Genomic DNA, 19,203 nt, shown 5'->3' on the forward strand with positions numbered 1-19,203 from the left:
AATTCAAGCTCTGAACGTGTGGTGGGGAACTACTGTAGGATGGGTGTGATAATCTTCTGCAATATCTTATAGCCATAAAAAGTGTAACCACTTTCTAATAAACAGGGTTGCATTTACAAAGAGCTAAGATTATACTTTGAAAATCCCTCAGATTCCTTTAAAAAAATAACACAAGCTGAGAGTTAAATTCAGCCGCAAGCAGTTTCTGGGGCATGATTAGAATAGTCTGCCAGAGTTTCACACAGTGATTGCAATCCGGATGATGCTGATGCTTTTCCTTAGATGTGCAAAGTATTACTGTACGTACATCAGACTTAAAGGTTCCATGACATAGAATATATATTTCTCAGTTTTAATCCTGTGTCCCTCTGTTAATTTAAATTTAACTATATATATATTTATATATATTTAAATGTCCCAAAAAATCACTATCAAAGTGGAGGGATTATTTGCACTCAGGACTGTTAACTAAATTAGAGTCCAAGGGAAAATGCTTTCTTCGATATTTATGAACCTCCTCCATATATGAACTGTGGCCCTGACTTTTTCACTTACATTGTCTGATAGACAGTCGATAATTTATTTTGAGCATCACACAGCCCTTGCAACATGACTCGCTCTGCTGCCATAATGTCATCTAGTCAGTTTATTACACGTAGATTCAATCTAGGAGACAGCAATGCACAGTTTGATTGTGATCAAATCTGAAACATTTCGAAGAGCCTACTATTGAATGATCAAGTCTCTAATTTGTATATTCTATCATTATGCACATTCAGTGCTATTAGCTTCTGTAGACGCTAGTCAACATCTTGCAACAAGTCTCTCCCTTGCTTCATGTTTGTTCCGGGAAAATGTAATTATTCAGAAAGAGATCTCTGACTTCTATCTTTGTGTTGCCCACACAGTGAGTCATCACATATCCCATGGTTTATTTGCAGGGGTACAGATCTTTATCCCCAGAGAAGATGCAGGGTAATGGCTCAGAAAACAGGGTCCACATAGATGAACATCTGTTGTCCAAATGTAAACAAAGAGACGGGGTCAAGTCTCACAACTGGCTCTGCAACATCTAAAAACAACCAATTTAGGAATCCAGGACAGATGGTTACCAGTGCAGCGCTGCAGTCCTGACATCAAGTATCGAATCATTTCTCCACATGCACAGATCTTCAGAGAAAGTGCCGCTGCCGTCATGTGGGAATACTGTTTACCATAATGCTACGTGAGCAGGCTGGTATGTTCTGCTAAAGATCTGCTGGGGGTTCAGCGTGGGCGGCCTGGGAAACTGTTATTACTTTCTCTCCGTGAATATCTTTTATTAAAATCTCCTATTCATGTATTCAGTACAGTTTGAAAAAATAAAGGGAACTTAACCGGTGCCACTCTTGACCAAAGAATGCGTGATCCAGGTGAGAGGAAAACACAAAACAGGCATTAAGCTTTATCTTCTCTTTATGGGAAGAAAAAAAAAAAACAACCCTTGATTCTGTAGGGGTGGGGAATTTCCAGCAGATGAAAGTTAACCCACTGAATTGAACATCAACAACTGAAGGATCACAATGTCTTAAGTGGAAAGTTATGATAATAACGTCCGCTTTTATAGCAGGGATAACTTTAAACAAAATAAACACGGTTGACAGAGGATAGGTGGTTTAAAGGGGTCTGTGCGATCATCTGCTTTAAGACATCCCATTACCACGGGAGAAAAAAATCCAAGCAGGGCTGTAATGTAAGCTCTAAATGGCAATAAACTCAGATGAAGCTCCCACTTTATCCCTATAAAGTGCTGGGCGGCATTAAAGCCTTGATCAGTTGTCCACTCATGGCTATTAGAAAATTAAAAGTTTGGCCAGGATCCCAGGTCGTCCACCTCTATCAATTAGTTGCAGCAAGGAGCAGCATCTCCTGCATATCTTAAATACAGAAGGTCGTTTAAAGGAGTTTACATTTACATTCTTGTAGCTTCTTGTACCCTCGCAAGCCTGTTGATTGTTATATGGGTTTTCTCTGTCTTTATTAAAGACTTAGCGCAGCATATAAGGCTCATAGAGTCAAACACTCGTCACATCAGCTCACACAGAGTGCATTAAGCTCATTGTGTCTGTGGTGACATGCATGCAGGAGGATGAATGGATGCTACACCTGCTCTACAGGGAGAGCACACCTGAGACCTACTCTGGTCTACTTCCAGTTAGCACTCTGCCAACTTCAGTCTGGATAAATAATTGAATTTTTTTGGCTCTTCTAGGTGTTCTAAATATGTTGTCTGACCAAATTCTGATAGTAGAACAAGTCCTTTTGAGGAAGTTGCGTGACTCAAAACAGCTCGCGCATCATTTTACAGCAGAAACAGTAATAACTGAGTAGACGACATCAGAGTTGATGGTGGTATCATGGCAACCGTCGTTTGTTACAACCGCCAGTGCCAGCAGATGGAGACAAAATCTCTGCACCATAGTTTTAAAATGCCTTGGCTTTTTTGACTTTGTGTGTGAGGTAACTTTTAATTTACAGGTAAACTTGTGTTTTTAGATGCTGTGACACTGCCAGAGTTTATTGTGTTGTATGCCATAGCTGTCTTTGAAGAAAAATACACAGCAGCAGGTAGTACATCAAGGGATGTGAAGGGAGAGCGCGTCCTTTGTTTGACCGATGGTTCAAAGGCCAAATCAAATCGACTTCATCCATTCAGAACCAAGTGACAGCTGAACGTAAACCAGGTTGTAGTTTGTTGTCTGCCTTGCTGGTTGGGAAGTGCCGTTATTGATGCAGGAAGTATAATTTTGTGATTCTATTTCCAACTTTATCAAATCCTGCGGTGTTTATTTGCTTCTCTTTCTAATGAAGTCAGTTTTTTTTTCTTTCTCTCTGTGGAAACTCTTCTGTAACACTCCCATGTTCGTCTCACCGTCTATCCTCTATGGTCTGATTTGCTCTTTGATGTCTCGTCTTTCCTGTTGCATAGTTACACGTTTACGTAGAAGCCTTTGATGTATGGCTTGACTCAATATTTATACTTTCATAATGATAAACATGTGATAAATAAATGTTTGTCTTTATATCGAAACTCCACGTTTCCTGATATCTGGCAGTGTTTTAATGATGCGAGTGCTGAGGATGAAAAGCAGGTAATGTGTGATGTTGTTGCCGTGACAACAGAGAAGCAGCACCCCTCTGTTGTGGTTGGACAGTTGAATTCTGATGATTCCTCTCCTAGAGTCTTAGAGGACATGTCTAATCCACCTCTGTCTGGCTTGGCTGAACATTTTAAATGCATCTAGTTTGTCTTTAGTCTGAGCTGATGAAGACGAACTGTAGAAGGACACATAACTCAGAGTTGCCTTAATGTGTTCTGAGCATCAGCCAGAGGTGTCATAAATAAAAATGAGAGAAATGAGTCCACCGCATCAAATGACATCACTGCACATCAACCACAGCAAGACTCCTGTGGGTGTTTTATAAACCACTTGGCATGAAATAAGAGTGAGCCTTGCCAGTATCCACCCACTCGCTTAAGGTGGGAAGGTTACGGGGCCAGCTGAGCTCAACCACGGCTGGAGCGGTCCGTGTGAAGTGGCGTACGTCGCCACATTCAGCTTACCTGACTCACCAGCAATCGTAACACTGTCTCTTTCTGTCAAGGCCCAGTGAGTCAGCATGTAGCAAATAGAGTCTCTTTTATAGTGTCAGCTCCATCTCTTTGGTAACAGTAACCATCCTGAACGCAGGCTCTTGAACACCTGCCGGTGTGTCACCTCCAGTCTGCTCATCTCAGGAAGCTGAAACAGCAGCGTTGCACATCATCTTTCCCCCCTGGTTCTTCTTCTTCTGTCAGCGTCTGATCAAAGCTCTGCTCGGATTTCTTGCAAATTCAAATCCAACTTTGAACTCACTGCTTGGGTTTTCTGCGGTAATAATATAATTGTACATTATGAAATCATTCTGGACCTGTCTGTCCACAGAGCAGCGTGCCAGGACCTTGTCCAATTAAAGCGACGCTCTCCATGTGGTGTGAGTTAATTAACATCATAGATGCTACAAAGGCAGCCAGGCACAGAGTTGTGCTGCAGGCTAGAGAGAAAGAGAAAAGCTTACCTCTGTGCACGTCATAGAAGACCCTCTGGCATCACCACTAGCTGATAGCTTTGCTGTTTTGGTTTTTTTTTTTATTATTTGTAATGGCTGGGTGGTATTATCTTTTATTAGATGTGCTGTCATACATTTACCTTCCATTTTAGTAATTTTCCCTGGAGTGCAGCATAAGAATAACTTTCATGTTTGGTTTGAAGCAACCAGTATTAATGAACAGTACAGATGAATAGAGTAGCACTGTAAATCTGATCTCTCTTTGTGTAATTACTCTCTAATTGTAATATTGTTATGCCTTGAATTGAATTTCTTCTCCATGCACCCTTTGTGATGTGATTGTTTTAGCTAAGGTAGGATTAGATTCAGGTGAATCGTCCAAATCATTTCCTGCTTCCAACTTCCTCTGTCTGCTACAATGCTGCGAGCTACAGTTCTAACCAGCACCAACTAGGTTACTAGAACCATTTAGCTGCAGCTTGTGATGTTCCCCTGATAGCCGCCTGTGTTGGGATCACCACTTTGTTAGTACCTGAACCGAGTCCCCCTCTCCAAAAAGGTCTCTGTTCAATAGGACTAAACAAGGCAGGTGGGAAACCGCCCTGAGTTACATTTGACGACAAGAGAACATTCTGTACACTTTGATTCTCAGTGACCTATTTAAGCTTGCGGCATGAGAAACCTGAGAGGAATGCAGACGTGTGATTCAGAAAAGGTTCCATCGTGTTTCCTCCTGCTCTTTCACAATCAGATCATACTTAAGAAGATGTTTTAGTTGATGTGATAACAGGTCAGGATGAGACCACAATTGCATCAGAGTGGCGTTACATCTCTATAAATATAAGTCCGATATTCACCCTCCGGGTTGCTCTCTCGCTTTTCCTCTTTTCCCGTGACAATTAACAAGTAGAAACCTGCCAATTTGTAACAGACAAATAGCAGCGAGTGATTTGTTGTGCTTTTTTGCTGACCACCACTCTATGAAAGTGGTTTAAATGACCTCAGACAGTAAAGCTGCAGTCCAAACACAAAAACTTGAGAGACACTTATGGATGGGAAGGCAACTTCTGAATGGTCTCTTGCTACTGGAGGTGAATTTCCCAGTAGATCTCTGTGTACTGACAGTACATTTAATGACCTTGGACACTTGCCCAGCCAATGCCGTGAATGCTTAAATCTGCAGAGCTCTGTAGAAGAATCAAGATTCACCCTAACAGGTTCAGATTAAACAAATGATCTGATACCTCATCGGACAGATTGTGAGGAAATATGTTTGATGGCGGTGTGTATCTGAGCTATCCGTCATCCTGATTATTGATGTAAGATAAAAACCTGTGGAGACGTCACGGGGCCGACACAGACCAGTCTATGACAGAGAGGTGCTCTATGTTTCAAGGATGACACTGCAGACCGAGCAACTAAATCTCCACGACGACTACATCCACGAATAAAACCAGGAGACTTGGTTGAAAGTTCGGTTTGTCGTTGTAAATGTGATGTGTGGCAGCTCAAGGATGAATGCTGAACCTTTTTGTTTTTCCTCTCTTCTGGATAGAATGATGCGTGAGTGGAAAACCGAAGAGTAGCAACACCTTGTTTCCTTACGTGGTACAGAGGAGATGCCCCACAGACACCCATCTCTGGACCACAGACACGACTCCACCGGGCTAGCCATACTGTAGTAGTTCCCAGAGACTACTGCCCCTCTCTACTGAGCACAAGCACCCTGACTGACAGAAGCCGGCCAACATGGCATTTAAAACCTGGCTGAACAAAGGCTGCGAGGAAACAGAGGACAATACTGCTGCTGCTGCCACAGCAGAGGAGCCCAACAGCTGCTCACAGGTGTTCAGTGATCCCCTGAAATGGCTGCCAAGACCTGGAGAAACCCCCCCCCTCCCTTTTCCCAAATCCGAGCTGAACTGGATGAACTGCACTTGCAAGAAAGCTTGCTTGTTTTGTTTTGTTTTTGTTTGTTTCTTTCTTTTTTTTTTCTTTTTTTTTTTAAAAAAAGTTCATCTTTCTAGATATACAATGTTTATAACACTGCTGTGTCAGTTTGTGTTGCGTAGCAGTTAGACACAGTTTTGGGTAATCTATTTGGTGATTTATTTATGTGAACTAGTCAGAGAATTATATGAGTGATTAACATTCGGAACAGCTTAGACGATGCTGAGCATCTCTCGTAGAGTAGAATGTTTAGTTCTCGCCAACGCAACATGTGTCTGCAGCCATGTTGAAATCAAGATCTTGTATGAAATGTTTTAGGTCTCTTTTCTGCAAAACCCGTGATTTATCTATATTGTAACATGTCTGACAAGGACATAATGCCATACAGTTGAACTGCTGTAGATCTCGAGTTTTTACATTAGCTCATCAAGATTTCTTATCGATGTTAGTGGCCGTGAGGAAAAGTGTCTTGACTCTCAATAATTTATTTCACCCAAAGCATTAATGAGGATCAGGGACGCCTTCACAACAGCAAAGGACTGTGTGCTCTGTCAAACATAACCTTAACCCTTGGCTGCAAGCCCATTTGAGACCATTACTTACAAAGTCAATGTGTGCCAGTTGCCTCGGTAACCTCATCCGATAACTTGTTCAGCCTTCCTCATTACTGGAGCTGCCTGTGAGAAACAGCTCCATTAGCAATATGATGCAAAATGAATATCCATTTATAAGGAGTGCCCTAGATCCTGCATTGGTAGAGTGATGAGGAAATGTTTTTAAAAAAAAGAAAAAAAAAAACATGAAACCCCGATATAGTCAGCAATAATGTACAGTAGCTTAATAAGGCAGATGACATGGTGTGCAGAGGTCAGAGGGGCCAGCTGAGTATTCACTGAGGTGTAACGCTGAAGCTTTGCTCAGTTTACATTTAAATAAGAAAGTGAAGTTAACGAAATAGATATTCAGTATTTCTAGATAATTAACTCCCATCGGGGAATTATCGATAAATCACATCACAATATCCTACAGCCTGAGATTTTCAGTTCAAGCATACACACTACAACAAAGAAACCAGAATTACTCTCAAAAAACACACACAAAAAGCTAATCTTCTCATATGAGAAGTTGGAACCTGGACTGTCTTTGCTTTAACCATCCAACCATCCATTTTCTACTGCTTATCCTGTTAAGGGTCGGGGGGTCCCTATCCCAGCATCCTTCAGGTGAGAGGCGGGGTTCACCCTGGACAGGTCAACAGTCCATCACAGGGCCAACACATAGAGACAGACAACCATTCACACTCACAGCCACACCTACAGTCAATTTAGAGTGTCCAATTAACCTTGTGTCCATTTGCCTGTCTTTGGACTGTGGGAGGAAGCCTGAGTATCGGAGAGAACCCACACAGGTACAGGGAGAACATGGAGACTCTTACACAACAAAGCCCTGGTCTCCAACTGGGGCTCAAACCTTCTTGCTGTGAGGCGACAGTGCCAACCACTGCATCACCGTGCCGCCCTTCTTTGCTTTAACATTTATTCTAAATAATTAACATTTAGCGTATCAAAGAAGTTGCAGGGTTACAGTATCTTCTCTTCCTTGACTAATTGGCTCATCGTTCCAGTTCTACAGTCACTTAAAAAAAGTTTGCCTGGATGTCCAAATTTGAATTAACTGCTGAGTTTATGGTAATCCCTGAACGCTGATCTGTCTTTGCGAGACAGGACAGAGGACAGATGCAGTAGAAGAGGGGCGTCTGTCCCAGTCTTACATCTGTATTTGGTATCTGGCAGCACAGAATCCATGCACACATGGAGGTGGACTAACAGGAGACGCTGGTTTCAATCTCAAACCGCTGGAGGAGACTCTAATCTGTCTGACTCAACACGACAGACGGAAGCCAGCCGTGATTCCTTGATTTCTGTGTCATGACATTTAAAGGTGCTATTGGTAACTTTTAGCCTTCGTCCAGTTTATGTACCACTTTGTACCTTAAGAGGGGCTACTGAGTCAATATAGTATGAAGGAGCACTCAAAGCTCCCTCCAGATGTTGGAGAGCTTCTTCCCTCTCAAAGGTTTTGCCCATCTCAGTCTCAGCACGAAGCTGAGAGTTCGGCAGTAATTGTTGAGTTGCACCCTTCCACCCTATCATGCTAAAGAAGTTAGCATTTCTACCTGTTGATGAGGCTGGACACCCCAATGGTCTGCTTACACACTGTCCTCTTTGGTTTGTGGTGTGAACTTTCATAACTTTGTATACGAATTTAATAGATTAAAGGCATATATATATATATATATATATATATATATATATATATATATATATATATATATATATATATATATAAACAAAACCAGAGGAGTAACAACAACATACCCAATGTAACATTTTCTATATTCTAGCTCATTGTTTTGAGCAGTGCTGGCTAACATCCATTAGCTGTAACCTTCTCTATAGGGAACTGTTCACCTTTCACCTTTTTGTTCTGATTGTTTTATACTTGGGTCTCTGAATCAAAATATTTTTTATCAACAAAGAGTAGGTTTATTAATAGATTATCTTGGATTAAGTTTTAAATTATAACTGGGGAAATATTTGAATTGATGGACTGTTGGAAAACCGTTACAGACCTGACACAAGACCGTGCTAAAGGGCACCAACTGTTGTGCTAGAGAACGTATTTGACTGAGTAAATAGAGTCTTTATATGGACTCTTTATTGTAGAGTCAGTAAATTTGATCCCAGCGTACGAGCATGTCAGTCACCAGAGAAGCTGTGTGCTGGTGCAGGCTGCTGCTGTTTAAAATGGTATTTGTCGTTAGAATAGATGAGCCATCATGCCTGTTGTTGTTGTTGTTGTTGTTGTTTTTGGGTGTGACTTGTTCTGCTGTTCTGTTTTGTTGCCATCGACTGGCTGGAGTGTGGAAGCTTGAAAAACCTTTTTTAAACGAGAATCAGTGCAGCCGTTCCCAGCAAACACTGCTCTACCACACAGTCTCTGGAAGGTATAGATTGAAGGGGCCATCCTTTGCCTTACACAGTGGAACACAAAGCTCCCATCATCCTATTCTTTTTACATCTTATATTACATTGATATATCACGTTATTCACTTCAGTGTTCCTGGTAGTGGGAATCCAAACACAAGTTCAGAAATGTTCCTAGAATTGGCCGGTTGGAAAAGCTTACAAATGGCACCTTTAAGTGAACACAAACGTGGTCAGGCGCTGAGCTGTCTTCAGTTATCAGCAATGATATTCATATTTGCTGAGTTGTTAGAGCCAGTTAATTCCCATTTCTGCAGCTAAAGTTTAATTGCATGTGTCCCCGAGCACGCGTGTGCTACGGCTTTCAAGGGGCACAAAAGCAGAACTTGTCCAAGTGAAATAATTGGCCCAGAGATCAGCATTGGTTCTGAATCACGCTCTCCTGCTCCCTCTTCCTCTGTAGCTGCCTCCCAATTCCCAGAGTGTGACCAGCAGTGGCAAACAGGGAGGAGAGGTTTTTAAATAGGTGCAGCCGCACAAAGGGGATTTAATTAGTCCTCAGTGCTGGATTAGGAGGAAAAAATCTGATACGTTAGAGGACATGTTGTTTTTCAGGGCTGTGTGCTGTGTGGTCCGACCTTTAATAAGGAAGGAGGTCTGCTCTTATCACCATAAAATAATAGTCACTCCCAGGGAAAACCTTTTTGTTTTTTTTTTCTAATGAAAGCAGTAGCAGGGTCTAAATTGATTCCTTCTCTAGAACCATTGAAGGAATCGTTCTCTTCCTCTTCAAAAGTGTTACAATTTGTGATGTTTTCTGTTTTGTTAAAAACAGTCTGACCTGATGTGATGTGGTACTGTAAATTGTATCAGCTCCACCTTCTTCCCAAAGAAAAATAAATCAGAACAATAAAAAAAAAAAAAAAAATGGTGAGAGGAAGGGAGCACACATCTGTTTCAGTCTTTCCAGGTTGTCATGGTGACAGTTGCCTTATAGTTGAATACTCACCTGTACACAGAAGCTTTGTAGTGGTTGATACCTCACGTTCTGGGTGTGGTGGTGATGATAATGTGCACCACGTTCTGTCTACAGTATGTATTCACTACTAGATAGAATGTTCAGTACCGTTTTCAGTTGGATTGTTATTGCACTTGTTGACTTTGTATTGTCACGACAGGGAGAAATAAAGTTTTATCTTTTCCAGTGTGTTTAAATCCGTCTGTGTCCAGTGCTCTTTGGAAGAAAAAAAAAAAAAAACTGAACCCAGGACAGGTCTCCAGTGGGGGCAGGGCCAACACATGTAGACAGACAACCACTCGTTCTCAGAGTACGGATGAACCTCGTCCCCTCTTGCATGTCTTTGAACTGTGGGAGGAGGAGGTTTGAAATAAAAAGCCTAAAATGTTTTTTCTTCATTTGTGTAATGCTCAGTAACATTTAACGTATGGCAAAACTTTGTTTGTTCTTCTTACAATTGCGTCCACGCTAATTGACCTACAGACTACAAATGGGTACAGGATCCCAGAGTAGATCCTCGCGATGATGTCCAGGTGAGAGAAGAACCACAGCAGAGCAACCCTGATGACTCCTGCTTATTTCCTCAGTCTCTTGATTTGTGTTCTCTTGTGTCAATGGCTGCTCTTCAGTCTTGCGACACTCGGACAAAGGCATCAGTTGTACGTCCACTGCGGGTCCTTGCAGAGGCTGCAGAGATCGGAGTCGTATCCAGAGGAGATGGAGCTGTTCATCGAGACACGGAGGAGTTGCGATCACGTCCATCATCTCTTGTACCGGGGAGAACATCAAGGTGACGTGATGTCCATGTGTGACCCTGTTGAGAAGATCCTGTTAGGAAAATAATGCAGTAATGGCAGATTGCAGCGGTGGTGTCAACCAGAATAAAAGCTGCAGGAATTACACTCAATGTGCTCTACCATTTTCTGTCTTATCTTTTATCTCATTAATGAAGAAAAATAAGTAAATTTCCGACTGTACTGAAGAAAATGGGAGGATTAGGATGATCAGCAGAGATGATCTGTGAAAAGGTTTGGCCCTGATTACTGCAACAAACACTGCAATCTCCTGTTGGGAAATAAAACTGAACCTCTGTCATTTACAAACCTGTGCTCCGACAAAAAAAAAAAAGACAAAACCTTTATCTTTGCAATGGCTTTATATTACGATGAAAAATAATGTCGGGTGTTATTATTTTTTTAATTCATCCACTTCTGTGCTGCCTACAAACAGAACAAACTCTCCAGACGTCTGCTATTCACAGGCTAGTTCCTTCTCTGCTTTATACTCTTCAGAATGAAACCATTCGACTGACTTCTTGTATTTATCACTGCTTTACTATTCTTTGTGTCCCTATAAGCCTCTCAAAGATACTCCCCCCCAATCTGGCCTCCTTACACACAGACAGACATTCAAAGCTGCCTGACATGGAAACATCATTAAAGCTAAAAAAAAAAAAAAAAGTGGGAAGAAAAAGGTGAAAGTGACAATCTCAAGTCCGACCTCGACACCTCGCTTCTAATCAGACACCTGCTGCTCCTCCCGTCAAAGGCCAGGAAGTTTGTTACCACGTTGTCTAGCTCTCTCTGAGCTTCCCTAATAAGCTCCAGCTTTCCACTCATCCACCTCTGTCCATTACGCCGCCGCCACGGCCCTGCTCATCAAACCTCTTCCTGCTGCTCCATCTGGGTCCTTCCTGTGTCCCAGCAACCGTCACTTGCTGCCATCCATCCCCCTTTAAAAAGCATTGTCTAAGATCCCCACTTCCTGCTGATAGCGAGGAGAGCCGGCCGCATCCTGCCGCCATTTGTCTATTAAAACTCCATTACGCCTCGTCTCTGCCATGACACGAGCGCATTAGGATCCATTTAAAGAAGATATGAATGTTATTGTCATTGGCGTCCATTTAAACCAGCTATCGTGAGTTTCGCTGGATACAGAGTGAACAATACAGAGCAAGAATACTTTTGACTCATTTACATGATGATATAGTTTCATTTCCATAATGACCAATGATTATTTTAAATCATATTCCCGTAATGGATCATTTCGATCTGCGTCCAACTTTTGTGTCAGTTGTTGGACGTGAGTTAAGAGCATTTAAGGATCAATGAGCTTTGAATGGTATTTAAAGGCTGCTGAATAAATCAGTACAAAAGGAAACATATAAGCACGCCAACATAAAACAGTCAGGGAAGTTGTCATCCGACGGGGCCTGGGATTCATTTTACCCCGACCTGCTGCTGAAATGTTTCATTCTATTCACATTTGTGTTGTTTATATTGGAATTTTGTTCACATTGTTCGTATTTATTTGAATTTCATTCATTATTCTGCTAATCTGATCTCGCTCCACGTGTCTCCGTTTGAGTGTGGGCACCGGCGGTTGCCCCTGTTTTTTTTTGGTCTGGGATCAATTTGGTCTTTCTGATTCTGATCCTTTCGGTTTGTGTTTTTCATGTGTTGTTGATTATGTTCTGACACCACAAAGTTATCCACCAACACTTTATTTAACAACAATTTCTCACAATGGAACGTCAAAAAGAATACATTGTTTTATTATTGACATTTTGACAGGCATCGCTGGCCGACTGGTTGCTGCTACTTTGTGAGTTGTTGTTTTTTTCGTGGCTGTGCTGGCGAATAAAAGCTCAGCGATCCGTCTCGCATGAATCAGATTTATTATGCAAATGCAGCTTATATGCAGAGTTGACATTTTGCTCTTTTGTTCTGATCTCACCAAATGAACTTACCCAGCTCAGCGCAGCAGACAAACCAAGAGGGATAATTAGAAACTTCAAACCCCCCCCCCCCCTCCAAAACAAACAACAACAAAAAAAAACACCCGGCAGTAAATACACCAACATGTCACCTGAGACCTGAACCCAAGGAGCCACCTGAGTGAGGCTGCATCAGCCAGCAGAGGAAACCTAACTGATGGGTTGGTGTTAAAAATAATAACGTCTGATGTCACTTGAACCAAGAGCGCTTTGAGCTGAGTATCATGTTGTGACAAAAGCCACACTGAGCTCCCCGTGCAGCCGATATTATAGAGATATAATAAAATATATGGGCCGTCTGCAGTCGTCTGACATCTTTAAGGGTTTCAGACAAGAATGAAACAAACACAAATTAATATCAGTTTAAATCGGATGAAGGCAGACGATGTTAATGCTGGAGAGACAATCAGCTGAAGAGAGCTGGGGAATGGGGGACCCTTTATCCTGTTCTGTGACATGGAACTGCACACGCCAACCACCTGCACCTACAATATTCACGCTAAACTAAGCCGCCGTGCAGCTCGATGCTCTAGATCTCTTCTCTGCGGGAGACTTGCTCTTCTTAAAGTGATACTTCACCCAAAAGGAGTATTTTGCATTTCAAATTCTCAAAAGTAGGAGCTTAAACAGACCTTTTTCCCTACAGAATGCAGTAAGAGCCAGCCGCGTGTATTTAGCTTGAAGCTAGTGGTGATTGATGGCTAACAGCTTCTTTATTTGCTCATATTTGATTGTTTTTGGATTCCTGATCATACGACTCTAAAATAAATTATCCCAGCCCATGTGATTGAGATTTTGCACACGGTAATTTTTGGACAGTTGTTTGATGTTGTTTTGTTCCTGTAGCTGTTGTTAGCCATAATTCCCTGTTAGCTTTAAGCTAAATATACGCGGCTGGCTCTTTCTGCATTCTTCAGTTACAGAGAAGTATTTAGGAAGGTTAAAAAAAAAAAAAAAAAACCTCTTTGTGAGCTGAAGACACTATTTATGAGTACTTGAAATGCAAAATTCACATTTTTGGTTGTAGTATCACTTTAATGGGAGGAGCATAGCATTAATTAAACTCTCATTGGTGGTGGTGGTGGGGGTTGGGGGGGTGTTGACACAGACTTAGGACTCCTTTGTGATCAGAACGCCTGGGTTCTAGGTCAACCTACAACTCCTAGACTGTGGTTGAGGATATTGTGCTCTTGAAAATAGGATGAAGAGCTTTGTGGCACCATGAATGCCACCTCACTCTCCCGCAGGTCTATGACTCAACGCTCCTCCCTCCAATGTCCATGTGAGGGTTTAGACGAGGACCAAACCAAACTCAGCTGTTCTGCCAAGAGGTTGGACAGCTTTGGTTCTGCCACTGAAGAGGAAAACAGAAATTCAATCAGAGCTGGTTTGCAATGTTTTGTTTTTTTTTCCCTCTGAATAAAAATAAATCAGTTAGCTGCATTAGTTTGGACGTGCACAGGCTGGTGTTTGTGCAAATAATTAGGTTTTAACTTTTGATTAAACATGCAGAAGCTTTGCAGTGAGAGTTGTGTGGGCTCATCTGAAGCCTGTGACCTGCACTTTACATTGCACCCGTGTTTGGTAACAGCCATGACAGGATCGCACCACTATAAATACTCCAGTTGGGTCAAATACAGACGTCATACTTTCCCTCGTGTTTTTAATAACTTGAGAATTTGGAGACATTTAATTACAATTTCACTTTGGTTAAACATGTGTCGCAGCTCAGAATCCGTCTTCTCCTCTGTGTGGGCTCGTATGTCTGCGTGACCTCCTCTTGAAATTACAGCCGTGTTTGGTAACAGCCACAAAAAAATACCCTCTGGTCACTATAAATACTGCAGTTGGGTCAAAAAACAGAGGACACATGTCCCCAAGAGGGTTAATGGCTTTTTGCAGCATAAAAGAATTAGGTTAGAAAGTTTAATTTAGAATCCATTGCGTCTATGGCCGTAGCACTGAAGCGTGGGTATTTAGTGTAATTTATTTTCAACAAAATTCTAAGAACCCTCTTGGGACAAAATAATGGGCTTTTGTTTTGTTGTTTTGGCGAAGTTTAACTGCCACTAATGTTGTTACTTTTTGATAGCAGAAACTTCATTTAAATGGTTTAATATAAAGTTGCAGAAACATTACAATTTCAAAACTGAATGAAATTTTCCAAACACCACCCCCCCCCCCCCCCCCCCCCCCCAGGGTGAAGGAGTGCTGAGGAAATCAAGACTAACTAGAAAGAGGATCCTCCAAAACCCACCCACCCATCCATTTTCTATACCTCTTATCCATTAAGGGTCGTGAGGACGGGGGGCTGGAGCCCATCCCAGCTGACATCTGGCAAGAGGCGGGGCTCACCCTGGTCGCCAGTCCATTGAGGGCCATCGGGTGCAATTAGGGGCTCAGTATCTTGCTCAAGGGTACTTCAACATGGTCACCGGGGGAAGTGAGGATTGAACCAGCGACCCTTTGGTTGCTCGATGGCCACTCTACCTCTGAGTCATGCTGCCCCCTCCTCCAAAAGACAAGAGTTTTGTCCTGAGACGAGAGTTGGTTTTGCAGTTAGGTGGCGAGTGCAGCGCCCGGAATTTGCTGTTAGTCATTTCCAAGTAAGGGTTTAAATAAGTACATGCCTTAGGGGAATCATTATAGGATTAAAATAGATTTTTATATGGTATTTTTGATCAAACAGATGGAACCTGATCATAAATCACAACTTTGGAACCACTGGAGGTCTCATTACTGCAAAGACTGAATTTCTCTCCTGGAGTTCATCCTCACCTTCTCCTCTTCATCATCTTCGTCCAGCCAGGCAGCCGGACAGCATTAATGCAGTTACCAGTGTTGAGTTGTTGCTGCGCAGACTCACACACATCGATCTTTCCTCTTTCACACCGTTGTCTTTCCTGGTGGGAGGCTATCCCGACAGATTAGAGGTAACTAGGTAGGGAAAGATCCCAGCAGACTCACACGAAGCGACACAGGATGTGACCTATGACCCGTTGAACATCCAGGATTATATCAGTGACACTTTATCCAGCTCAGTTGACCTGCTTTTGATGGAGTTTCTGTTCAGCCAGGCATTTAAATTCACCACAATCTGGATGGATAAAGCCTCACATGCTTGTTTTCTCTCACGTTCCTCTGATAATCATCTTCAGAGAGAAACTTCTGGAGCTAAACACGCCTCCTCCTGGTTCCGCCACCTCTGTGATTACTGATACAAACATGCAGAGACGGCTAAAACCACAGGGGGAAAAAAAAAATCACTGGCAGTTCCACTTCTGCGTTGAGGCTGATGTGACTGGGTTGGCTCGGCTTCCTGTCGCACAGATGCATCTGTTCAGAGTGACAAGGAACATATGAGTCATATTTCTTGTCAACATTGTGGATGGATTAAGACAGATATTTATCCAGTGGGTTTCTGTTAGACACAACATTTGTTTTCTACCAAAAACAGCACAACAGTTCAAGAGGAATCATCTGGTGTATCAAAATATAGTAGGCCCTGCTATAGAAACTAGATATCTGGTGTGTGTGTGTGTGTGTGTGTGTGTGCGCGCGCGCGTGCGCGGAGGAGGAAGAGAACGATGGTGTTCGAGATGAAGCAGAACAAGTTTAATCCCTAAAAATGTTTATCCTGAAATTTATCCTTGTTTGTTGAGACGGATTAGAAAGTGGTGACAGACTCAGCTGTGACCTTTCTGATCTTCATACCGACGCCTAAAAAAACACCAATTATCACAGGGTGTCACTCACTTTGTGTGGCACCAAGATTACTGCAAGTACAAGTACACAAGCACAGAAAAACTGTACGTATATTGTGCTCTTGTTTGACGTATGTGTGTATGTGCGTGAGTGATAAACATCCCCCTCGTTGTGCTCAGGCCTCCCATTTTTTAGTTTTCTCTTTTCATCATTTAGTAATTCTTGTAGTATTTTCTTGTCTAACGCAGTGATCCAGTGTACTTACAACCCAGAAAACAACAACAATAACAACAACAACAAAACCTACATAAAAACTGCAATAAGACGATGATTCAAATTCAAAGACGCTGCAAGCTGAACGTGTCACAGCAGGAAGGGAACGCTGACGAGGAATCAGGGACCTCCCCCTGCAGCACAACTCTCCCCCGTGTAAGACTCTTGAGTTTTTGGACCTGATTCTGAGTCGGTGTGTTTGAGTCCCTGCCTGGCGTGTCAGATGGTGACGCCCCTGAGCGGCTGAACCATAATGATAACAATTATGGCTGCCTACGGATTCTGTGTTATTTTATGGGAAGGAAATCTTGTCGGCTGGTTAACGTGTGATGGAGGAAGAAGTTTCAGGGGAAACGATTATCTGATGCAGAAAAAAAAAAAAAAACGTTTGGCACACACAGGAGAACCGAAGCGAGGAACCCAAAACTGATCCAGACGTCACATAACATCACCTACACGTGAAGATTCTGTTTGTGAACCCAATCTGTTGAATCACGTTGTAAAGTTCATTAGCCAGTGACCTTCAAGAGCGCCAGGATTCTGACTATTTACTCTCTCGTCTGGAGATTTTGTTTTTTGTTTTTTTCCCCCTTTCCTTTTTTTTTTTTTTTTCTTAAACGTGTTCCTAACTGGATTGCTATGGCAACAGACAAGCAAACACAACAAGCCATCACTATGCTTCAGTGAAAACAGTCACTATTTACTGAAACGTGAAGTTTGGAGCCACAGTTCTGTTAGGACTCTGAAACCAGCTGCACGTCCCTCGGCTTTTATTCAAGCTGCATTCTGGTCTGTAACCACTGGGGGTGAAGAGTTCCAGGGTTGAGAAAAAAAATTAATTATCAAATAAAAACCTGCATCAAGAACAGTTTGAATTTTATAAACGATTACAACTCTGTTAAAATAGTCGGTCTAAACACTAAACAGGAGCAATTAAGCACTTTTCCCCCGCTCTCTCTGTATCTGTCTGTCTTTCTCAGGCGTCACCGGACTGCCGGGGCTTAATGTCATGAAAAGTTTTGAAATGTCAGGAGAAATAATAACATGCGAATTAGGAATATTTTCCATCGCGGTCACGGAAACGAATAAACAGACTTCCTGAATGTCAGCAAGCACATTTGCATGAATGGAATAAATGATTGTTACTGTTTGGTGCTTCACAAATTTCATTCTTTGGCCTTAAAACCAGACGTCCTCTGCTGTTACCCACAACACCGACAGTGTGTAAGATACTTGACCTCACTGAGTGAACCCAGCCGGAGGTCTGATGTTCCCCGAGTGTCCTAAGCTTATGATAGCCAACTTTTAGGACCCGTTCTAAATGGACTATTTTAAGGGAACGTTCCCTTCTGTTCAGGTGATGACTCAAAAAAAAATCCCCCAAAAAACAACACGTTAGCCCCCTAAATTTTAGTGTAATGTAACAATAGGTTCTGGAATCAAGGAACACAGTGTTACCTGGGCTGTGTCCATTTTTTGGTGTAGACTTGAAGTTCGGACTTCTGGCTGTTTTTTTGGGGGGGGGGGGGGTTGCTGGGGTTTTTTTTTTAGCATTATTTTTCTTGCTCCTTGGTTCTTCTTGTGTTTTTAGTTAGTTCCTGTTGACTTTCGTAAACTCTTTTCTTCTGTGACTTCATCAACATTGCACTTCCTGTCTTTCTCCATTTCCTGCCTTCTCTGGAGGCCCTCACCTGTGTCTTGTCAGTTGGTTCGTCCTGGGCCGCCTCGGCCTTGCGGTCCCCTCGTGTTCTCCCACCTGCTGCTTGTCGCGTCATCAGTGGAGTGTGTTCTTGTGGAGTCTGGTGGTCAGTTTCAGTTATTTGTCAGATCTTAATGTCACTGAACCGTGAGTTTCATTTCCCTGTCTGCTTTTTTGTCTTTTTTGTTAAATTTTCAATTAGGAAAAACTTTTAAGTTCTCTCTGTCCTGCATCCTCACTGTTGTCTGCATTTGGCAGACTCAACGTCTTGAGAAACGTTCTGGGAATGGAAAGAAATAACATCCTACAGTATTGACCCCCAAAACATTCCCAGAACATAGCGAATGTTCCCTGTTATTCCGTCCCGTAAGGAACTGCAGGAGAGCTACAGAACTTTCTGGGAACATTTGTTACTAGGTAAACTTTAGTTCCTCTTACAAGAGTCCCAAAAAGGAACATTGATATAGGACCTTTAAAGAACTACAGGGGAACATTTTCTTTCCATCCTAAAAGCTCTTTGTTGCAATGTGACTAGGAAATAGCTGAAATAGAAGATTCTCACAGAGTCATACAGAGAACTTGGTGCTGCAAGATCTTCCTAAACAAAAGAAAATGTTTTGAGAACACCGTTCTGTTGAACTACTGCTTGTAGTAATCACTCTTTTTTTTTTTTTTTAAATCGCTACCGATTTGCATAAATGTCTTT

At 42.2% G+C, this 19,203-nt stretch overlaps 1 protein-coding gene and 1 long non-coding RNA gene across 2 annotated transcripts in view; one reads left to right on the forward strand and one right to left on the reverse strand.

Moving 5' to 3' along the window:
* shisal1b (shisa like 1b) overlaps positions 1-10,230 on the forward strand; it is a 104,083-nt gene extending 93,853 nt beyond the window's left edge. Inside the window, exon 8 of the mRNA XM_086209478.1 lies at positions 5,645-10,230. Coding sequence (XP_086065604.1) covers position 5,645 — 1 coding nt within the window. The 3' untranslated portion in view covers positions 5,646-10,230. The remainder of the gene's footprint in view (positions 1-5,644) is intronic.
* Positions 10,231-15,213: 4,983 nt separating this feature from the next.
* On the reverse strand, positions 15,214-18,654 carry LOC147259220 (uncharacterized). The gene is made up of 3 exons (XR_015116843.1): positions 18,490-18,654; positions 15,599-16,156; positions 15,214-15,355 (listed from the first exon to the last, which is right to left on the reverse strand). It is a non-coding gene; the product is annotated as an uncharacterized LOC147259220 (long non-coding RNA).
* Between the last annotated feature and the right edge of the window lie 549 nt (positions 18,655-19,203).

Source organism: Aulostomus chinensis, chromosome 7, assembly GCF_037954235.1.
Source record: "Aulostomus chinensis isolate RoL2024-O1b breed Wild chromosome 7, RoL_Achi_v1.0, whole genome shotgun sequence".
NCBI lineage: Eukaryota > Metazoa > Chordata > Actinopteri > Syngnathiformes > Aulostomidae > Aulostomus > Aulostomus chinensis.